General features: G+C 37.6%; 1 protein-coding gene across 2 annotated transcripts in view; it reads right to left on the bottom strand.

Annotated features, from left to right (window-relative positions):
* Pof1b (POF1B actin binding protein) overlaps nt 1-9,339 on the bottom strand; it is an 89,372-nt gene that overhangs the window by 60,677 nt on the left and 19,356 nt on the right. For both annotated transcript variants that reach the window (XM_050130223.1, XM_050130222.1), the window contains exon 4: nt 6,414-6,494. In XM_050130223.1, the coding sequence (XP_049986180.1) occupies nt 6,414-6,494 (81 nt within the window). The remainder of the gene's footprint in view (nt 1-6,413; nt 6,495-9,339) is intronic.

Raw genomic sequence — 9,339 nt, 5'->3', positions numbered from 1 at the left:
TTTTTCTAATGTGTTCTTGGATTCGGTTTGCCAGTATTTTGTTGAGGATTTTTGTGTCGATGTTCATGAGTGAGATGGCCTATAATTCTCTTTCCTGGTAGAGTATTTGTATGGTTTTGGTATCAGAGTAACTGTAGTTTCATAAAAAGAATTTGGTAATGACTCTTCTGTTTCTATATTGTGAAATACCTTAAGGAGTATAGGTATTAGGTCTTCTTGGAAGTTCTGGTAGAATTCCGCATTGAAACCATATGGTCCTGGGCTCTTTTTGGTAGGGAGGTTTTTTTTATAACATCTTCTAATTCTTCGCGACTGACAGGTCTATTTAGATTGTCCACCTGGTCCTGGTTCAACTTTCGTATATGGTATTTATCTAAAAAAGTGTCCATTTCTTTTACATTTTCCAGTTTTGTGGCATACAGGCTTTTGTAGTAAGATCTAATGATTCTCTGGATTTCCTCTGTGTCTGTGGTCATGTCCCCCTTTTCATTTCTGATCTTATTAATTTGCATATTCTCTTTCTGCCATTTGATTAGTTTGGATAGGGGTTTAGCAATCTTGTTGGTTTTCTCCAGGAACCAGCCTTTTGTTTCATTGATTCCTTGGATTGTTTTCTGTGTTTCTATTTTGTTGATTTCAGCCCTCAGTTTGATTATTTCCAGTCTTCTACTCCTCCTAGGTAAGTCTGCTTCTTTTTTTTTCTAGAGCTTTCAGATGGGTTGTTAAGACTCCAATGTGTGCTTTCTCTGTTTTCTTTAAGTGGGCACTTAGTGCTATGAACTTTCATAGGACTGCTTTCATATTGTCCCATAAGGTTGAGTATGTTGTTTCTTTATTTTCATTGAATTCAAGGAAGACTTTAATTTCTTTCTTTATTTCTTCCTTAATCCAGTATGGTTCAGTAGTTGACTGTTCAGTTTCCATGAGTTTTTAGGCTTTCTGGGGGCAGCATTGTTGTTGAAATCTTACTTTAATCCATGGTGATCTGATAAGACACAGGTGGTTACTAATTTTTTTTTTTTGTAACTGTGGAAATCTGCTTTGTTACCGAGTATGTGGTCAATTTTCGAGAAGGTTCCATGAGCTGCAGAGAAGAAGGTATATTCTTTCCGATTTGGGTGGAATATTCTATAGATGTCTGTCAAGTCCAATTGATTCATTACCTCCATTAATTCTCTTAGTTCTCTGTTAGGTTTCTGTCTGATTGACCTGTCCATTGGTGAGAGAGGAGTGTTGAAGTCTCCCACTATTAGTGTGTGCGGTTTGATGGCTGCCTTGAGTTTTAGTAATGTTTCTTTTACGTATGTGGGTGCTTTTATATTAGGGGCGTAGATATTCAGGATTGAGACTTCCTCTTGATGAATTGATCCTGTTATGAGTATAAAATGTCCCTCTCCATCTCTTCTGATTGATTTAAGTTTGAAGTCAAGTTTGTTAGAAATTAGTATGGCCACACCTGCTTGTTTCTTAGGTCCATTTGCTTGATAAGCCTTTTCCCAGCCCTTTACTCTGAGTAGGTGCCTGTCTCTGTGTTTGAGGTGTGTTTCTTGTAAACAGCAGAATGTTGGATCCTGATTTCGTATCCAATCTCTTAGCCTGTGCCTTTTTATAGGTGAGTTGAGCCCATTGACATTAAGTGATATTAATGACCAGGGGATGTTAACTCCGGTCACTTCTTTAGTAGTAGAGTTCGTGTGCGTCCCTTCTTTGAGTTGCGCTGGTGACGGGTCTCTAGATGTCTGAGTTATTGTGGTCATTGTTGGACTCCTTGGTTAGAGATTTTCCTTCTATTACTTTCTGTAAGGCTGGGTTTGTGGCTACGTATTGTTTAAATTTGTTTTTATCCTGGAAAATTTTGTTTTCTCCATTTATGGTGAATGAAAGCTTGGCTGGGTATAGTAGTCTGGGCTTGCATCCATGGTCTCTTAGTTTTTGCAGTACATCTATCCAGGACCTTCTGGCTTTCATGGTTTCCATAGAGAAGTCAGGTGTAAGTCTGATAGGTTTACCTTTGTAAGTAACTTGGCCTTTTTCCTTTGCGGCTCTTAATATTCTTTCTTTATTCTGTATGTTTTGTGTTTTGATTATTATATGGCGAGGGGTTTTTTTTTTTTTTTGATCCAGCCTATTCGGTGTTCTGTATGCTTCTTGAACCTTCATAGGTACATCTTTCTTTAGGTTGGGAAAGTTTTCTTCTATAATTTTATTAAATATATTTTCTGGGCCGTTGAGTTGCACCTCTTCTCCTTCTTCTACTCCAATTATTCTTAGGTTTGGTCTTTTTATTGTGTCCCATATTTCCTGAATGTTTTGTGATGAGAATTTGTTGGTTTTGCTGTTTTCTTTGATCAGTGTGTTTATTTTCTCTATGGTATCTTCAGTATCTGATATTCTTTCTTCTATCTCTTGTATTCTGTTGGTAGTACTTGTCTCTGTAGTTCCTGTTCGTTTACCCAGATTTTCCATCTCCATCCTTTCCTCGGTTTGTGTTTTCTTCATTATTTCCATTTCATTCTTCAAGTCTTGAACCGCTTCCTTACCTGTTTGATTGCTTTTTCTTGTTTCTCTTGGTTTTCTTGGGTATCTTTAAGCGATTTATTCATTTCCTCTACCTTTTTGTTTGTAATCTCTAATTGTTTATGGCTGTTTTCACCTCCTGTTTAAGGTCTTCTATTATTTTCATATAATTCACTTTTGAGTCGATTTCTTCTAATTCTTCTGGAGTAGGATGTACAATTCTTCTTATTTCGGGATTCCTGGATTCTGGTGAAGTCATGTTGCCTTTCAGGTTGTTGGAGGGAGTCTTGCATTGGTGCTTTCCCATCTCCTCCTTCAAATGGAGCCAGGAGAGGCCTGGTGTCTTGGTCCAGTCTTTGCTTTGAATGAGTCTCTGGGTGTATCTCTTCAGTGTAGAAGCAGGGACCGTCCTGTCGAGCTGGAACTCCTCAGCACCTAAATATGGACGACCGTCCAGATGGAACTCCTCAGCACTGCTCTGGGTGGGTTGTGGATGCAAGCCCGATGTCTCTCCTGGTGCCAGGATAGGATCTCCTTGCTGCTTGGGTGGCTCGTAAACAAAGGGCCTATCTTGCTTGCTGCAGGCAGGCTATTGGGACAAAGGAGCTACCACCCTCTTGTTTGCCCTCCTGATTTGGATTCTGTCCCTGAGCCTGAACAGGCTGAGCTGGGAGATGTTATGTGGTCAAAGAGGGGAGGGAGTCAGACGGAGAGGGGGAGGGTTCTGGATGCAAGCTGGGTGGGATAGGAAGAGAGAGGAGGTATTGGGCAGAATAGCCCCTGAGGATGACCAGGAAGTGTAGGAGGGATGAGGAATGTCTGAGTTCCCTGTCCCGGGCTGCTGCCAATGTCAGAAACTCACTCACCCCAATGATGTCTCTCCTGCTCCAGAGGCATTATTTTATAGGTTGTTTAGATCCGCATGGTAATTTGTCATGTCAACAGAAAAGTAACTAAGATGATTTGCATTTCTCTACTGGTATCTATCACTCACACCATGCGTTTTCCAAAGGATTTTACACAGCCATTTGTGGACATGCCTTACTTCCTACACTAAAAGAAAATGTAAGCACTTTTTTTTTAATGCCTTATTTCCTTATTCCTAGTTGAAGGCTATAGAACAGTAGTTCTCAACCTGTGGGTCATGACTGCTACAGGGACACCTCGTATTATCAGAAAAACACATATTTCTGGTGGTCTTAGGAACTGAGATTCCTTCTCTTTCATGTCCATGTGGGTCCACCCACATGCAGACACACACAGCAGTACAGAACTGTGTTAAAGGTCACAGCATTAGGAAGGTTGACGACCACTGCTATAATGTATCTTTTCCATATCAGGATCATCACAATGAGAAACTTCGAAAAACTGATAAATATCATTAGATTTCACCCACTAATGAAACGAATGAGCTTTCTTCATTTTTAGATAAAATATAAGTCAATATATATAAATCCTATGATTATAATGACAAATTGAGGATAAGGAAAATCAGAAGCAACCACCAATAAAAGGTCTGAAAAGAGACAGAAGGAATCATAACTAGACAAGTTGTTTGGGATTATTTTAATTCCAAAAACAAGGAATAAAGCTTGGAAAAACTAGGAGGTGAAAGAGGATGAGGTTACCATTTAAGAGCCTCAATTTATTATAAATATTGAAATTAAACTAAATCTTCTCCTGGAGAGATTTAAAAGTGAAAAATACAAAAGAAATATACCTAAAAAAGAAAATAGGGATACACACACACACACACACACACACACACACACACACACACACGAACAGAGTGTTAAAGCTATTTTGCAAAACCAATTCGCGTTATTTTTGTTTACAAAGAAAGTGGCTTGAATTTTGTTTTATTGCTCAATAAAAGGCAGAGTTCAAATCTTTAAAAGGACCAATTTTCTCCACTGTTCTGTTAGATTTTCCTGAGGAAATGTTTGCAGTTCAGCATGGCCTGAGATAATGAGTTCTTAGAGGAACAAGCCCAGTGTTCTTAATATGCCCTTACTTATACACACATGTCAAATTTTGCTGCTTTTTAAACAACATGGTGTAAAAGTAAATATGTAATTACATAATTCATTGGATAATAATTTAAGGTCTATTATGAGTTGTCCTTCACTGTTATTTTTCTTATGCATTATTCAAGTCCATTTCCAACTTCATCACTTTGTAACTCAGTGTTCCTGTAGCACTTAAGAACTTATTCCTCAAGAATAAGAAAAATACATTTTAAAGAATATGCACTTCAGAATGGGGAGATGACTTGATTGGTAAAGTGCTTGTTGTGTAAGCATGAAAACCAGAGTTTGGATACTTGGCATTCAGAAAAGTCTGTTCATGGTATCATATCTATCAGCTTAGCTTTTGGGAGGGAAAAACAAGTAGATACCTGGAGCTTACTGACCAGGCAGGCTAGCCTTACCTATGAGTTCCAGGTTCAGCAAGAACAGAAAGGTACACTGTGATTGAAGAGGACACATGATGCTAACTTCTGATCTCCAATGTACTTACATACATAGGTAAACATAAACATACATATACATCATATTACTATATACAAGAATAAATACCTACATAAGTATAAGAACATGAAACATTTGGCTAAAAAAGCAGATTATATGTGTGTAAGTACAGAACATACTAGAAATTCTGTCTTTGTAAGAAGCCAATATATTAGGGTATAGTCACCTTGTATGCACTCTACTCCAATCGCAGGATTGGGAAGTGAGCAGTAGAGGGACGAAGGTTAGGGAAACATACTCTTTCCACTAAGGGTCTCCTTACTGCCCCTAGTCCAGCCACCTTGCCCCTGTTTCCAGACTTGTTGCTTAACTATTTTATTATGCAGAGGAAGGAGCAGGCAACCGTGTTAACTATAATCACGTCCTTCTTCTATGTTTACACAAATTTATGAAAACTCAAGCAAATATCCAAAGTAATCATCACCTTATTCAGATCCTGTGTGTTCGCAAATTCACACAAACACACATGCACAACTAGCAGATTCCTTAATTAAGGAGACTCAAGAACATGATTTTAATAAGTAAATTTAAAAAAAGAGGTGGAATAGATAGTAGCAGAAGTACATCCTCTACACCATCTAGATTAGGAAAGATTGCTTCTCATTCTAATGGAGAAATGAAGAGTAAAGGGAAAAATGTCTTGTCTCTATTCATACCCCAGTGTTTCCTATAGTGAGATTGAAGCCTTAAGAGGCCAAAATGTTCTGTTGCCACTAGAAGATGCACGTGTGCATGTATGTGTGTGTGTGTGTGTGTGTGTGTGTGTGTGTGTGTGCACTCAAGGAAGGTTTATTATCATGGAAAAAGGCTGTCTTAATTTTCTTCTCAAATTAGACAGAGGAAACTATGTACTTTGTAAAACATATGATTATATATCTTAGTTAAAAATATAATAATGTAAATTTCTAAATAGCTCATTACTAAGTACATAATTCATACATCAGAGGCTACAAGCACATGAAAACATATTTTGAGCTTTTGACTTTTAATGTTCTTCCTACTCCACAGGTGAAAGTCAAATGCAAATACACTAAACCTTCCAGCTCCCAGTGTTGTGGTTGGTAGATTTTATGGGCAGCCTGTGAAGACCTTTGTTCCCTTTCTCTCTGGTTCAAAGTGCACAAAAGTCCCTTGCACAGCCAGGGTGGGGCTATAGAAAGGAAAGTATTATAACAGCCAAGCTGCTTGGAACTTTTGCATTGTTATATCAGAACAGAACGGTGCATGGCTCCCTGAAATTAAAAATGGAGTTTTATATTAATGATTAGAAGTACACTTTCTAACTGGAAGATAGGCCATCAATCCGCATTTAAGGATCTAGAAACTGACTCACCCACTGGAAAAAGTGATCACATGATACCTTACCTGTTCAGGGTTTTGTACTATGTATCTCCTAATGGTAGTTTGTGGATACGTAGTAACTTTGACTGTTGGAGAATGAAGTTCCTGTAAAGAAAAATGAAATCCAGACAAATACATATAAGTATCATTATTTGGTAACCGGGAGCCATTAATAATAAGGAACAATTTTCATGGTGAACATTATATAGTCATTTTCATTAACAATGTTATGTGACTTTATGATTTATTTAACATTAGTGTTGGAAATACTTTTACAAAGCAGCATTTGCTCAGTGCTGTTGTAAGTAGTTGATTATACTAATTTCTATTTTTACCATACTTTTTCATATTTTATTGTGGTTTTTATATATTCTTCTCAGCTAGAGTTTGGCAAGGTAAAAATTTCTATGAAAACTAATAGTTATTTATCCTTATATTCTACCCTACCTCTTAAGACTCAATACCTAATGACAATAAATACTTTACAAAAATAATAGAGGTACTATTCTTTCATAAAATATTGAAAGTGAATATTTCCAAGACTCCAGTTCCTAATTTATTTTTATATTTACATACTGGAGATATATTGGAGTAGAGTGAAATTGCATGAATGGTGATAGAATATATTAAATAGGGTACACTATTTTCCCTTTTATTTTGCTTCTCTTCCCATTTTGGAAAAATTCTGCTCCTTGTTTTTATGTCTAAGTTTTCTACAGTCTTCTGCACCATCTAAGACACAAACAGAATCGGCAGTTTCTCAGAAAATTAGGAAACAACCTTCATCAAGACCCAGCAATACCACTTTTGGATATATACCCAAAGGATGCTCAATTGTGCTACAAGGACATGTGCTCAACTATGTTCATAGCAGCATTGTTTGTCATAACCAGAAACTGAAAACAACCTAAATGTCCTTTGTTCAAAGAATGTATAAGGAAAATGTGGTACATTTTACACGGAGTACTACACAACAGGAAAAAATGACATCTTAAATTTTTCAGGCAAATGGATGGAGCTAGAAAACATCATTTTGAGTGAGGTAACCCAGACCCAGAAAGACAATTATCTCATGTACTCACTCATAAGTGGTTTTTAAACATAAAGCAAAGAACACCAGCCCACAAATCACAATCCCAGAGAACCTAGACAACAATGAGGACCCTAAGAGAGACATACATAGATCTAATCTACATGGGAAGTTGCAAGAGAGAAGATCTGAGTAAATTGGGAGCATGGGGACATTGGGAGAGGGTGGAAGGGAGGGGAGACGAAGAATGGGAGCAGAGAAAAATGTAGAGTTCAATAAAAATAATAATAATAAAGAAATAATACTGTTCATAGTCATTGACTAGAATTGTAGCATTATGTTTCCTGTTCTATTTTAAAGTCTATTTAAAATAAGGACCTCAAAATTGCCCTAAATATTCTCACTCATCTCACTTCCTCCTACCTAGTCTGAGGCAAGAGAATTTGAAAAATTTAAAATTAGCAAAGTGACTTGAATCTAAATAACAACTGGTTTAAAGTAGGTGTCTCCACTGGGGTATTTATTTTTAAGAAATTCATTGCAAAATTCCCTTTTCCTACATTTTACTAATTTGCTTTCTTTCTAACCTTTCTCAGAGAGAACTGTGTTGCAATGACATGTTTAGATAAAAAGTTAAGCTTAAATTCAATTCATATTAAATAAGTTGTACAGAAAAATTACTCATAATTTACATGATGTCGCCAGGCGGTGGCGGTGCACGCCTTTAATCCCAGCACTCGGGAGGCAGAGGCAGGAGGATCTCTGTGAGTTCGAGACCAGCCTGGTCTACAGAGCAAGTTCCAGGACAGGCTCCAAAGCCACAGAGAAACCCTGTCTCGAAAAACAAAACCAAACAAACAAACAAAAAAATTACATGATGTCAACTTCTTTTTTTTTTGCTGGAAGACATGGGTTCTGAGTATGAATCAAATGCAGTATGGCTTCCAGGCTCTCTGATTTTTATTATTTGTTTTTCTGTTGGCCCAATCCGCCTGCCCATCTGGCTACTAGTAATATTTTCAAGGCTATGGACAATCACCATACATCACAAGGATAGCGCAATATGACACACCCTATAGCCTGGTACATATCCTTAATGTACTCAATAAAAATACTCATGCATATAAAAATAAGCAGAGCCAATCAGTAGAATAGCACAGTGTGTTTGCATCCAAAAATCAGAAAGGGTACCTCCCCTTCTCTTCTCAGTCTCTTTATTACTTGCTGGCCTCTTGGAACTGTTTGTTTTACTCATTACCTAAATAATTCTATATGTTTCTGTCTATTGTTGGAAGCTGGGCCTGCTTGTACATGCTTCAGTTAACATTGTAGATAATCCACATCAGAACTGTGTAGGAGGGTTCAATGGAGAACTCGATGCTGGGAAGACCGGGAATTTCCATCTATTTCTTGCTGCCAGCGTGATTTGTCACCACAGAAGCAGCACTAGGCAGTGGCTCTGATGTGCTCTATGAACAGCATAAAGCAGATGCAATCTTGGACCATGGAGCTGAATATCTCCATTGTCTTCTTTTTTTTTTTTTTTTTTTTTTTTGCCCCATCTCTGCCATAGCATACTTCAGAGGAAGTTTTCAGGATTTATATTGTCAAAGGCGCTAATAGATTCATGCTGCAGGTTACCTACATGGAAAGGAGCTGGAGCAACTGGGAGCACATTGACCACCTTGTGTACTTACTTTGCTAAGAATTTAACTTTTTTCAAGCACATGCATGACTCACATCTGTGTCCCTTTCCAAAAGGTTAGAAGCTTCCAAAGTCTAACACACTTGGGCTCCTGCTCCTTTGAAATTAGTTCCTATTTATGGACCATTTGGATCACCATTGTTCTAGATTTCGTTTCAATGACTGCATTGCCACCAGACTTGGTGTATTTTGGATTATCCTTACAGTTGGTGATA

This window comes from Alexandromys fortis, unplaced genomic scaffold, assembly GCF_014885135.2.
Source record: "Alexandromys fortis isolate MF-2015 unplaced genomic scaffold, M_Fortis_MF-2015_v1.1 scaffold_230, whole genome shotgun sequence".
NCBI classification, from domain to species: Eukaryota; Metazoa; Chordata; class Mammalia; order Rodentia; family Cricetidae; genus Alexandromys; species Alexandromys fortis.
This window is presented reverse-complemented; position numbering and strand designations above follow the sequence as displayed.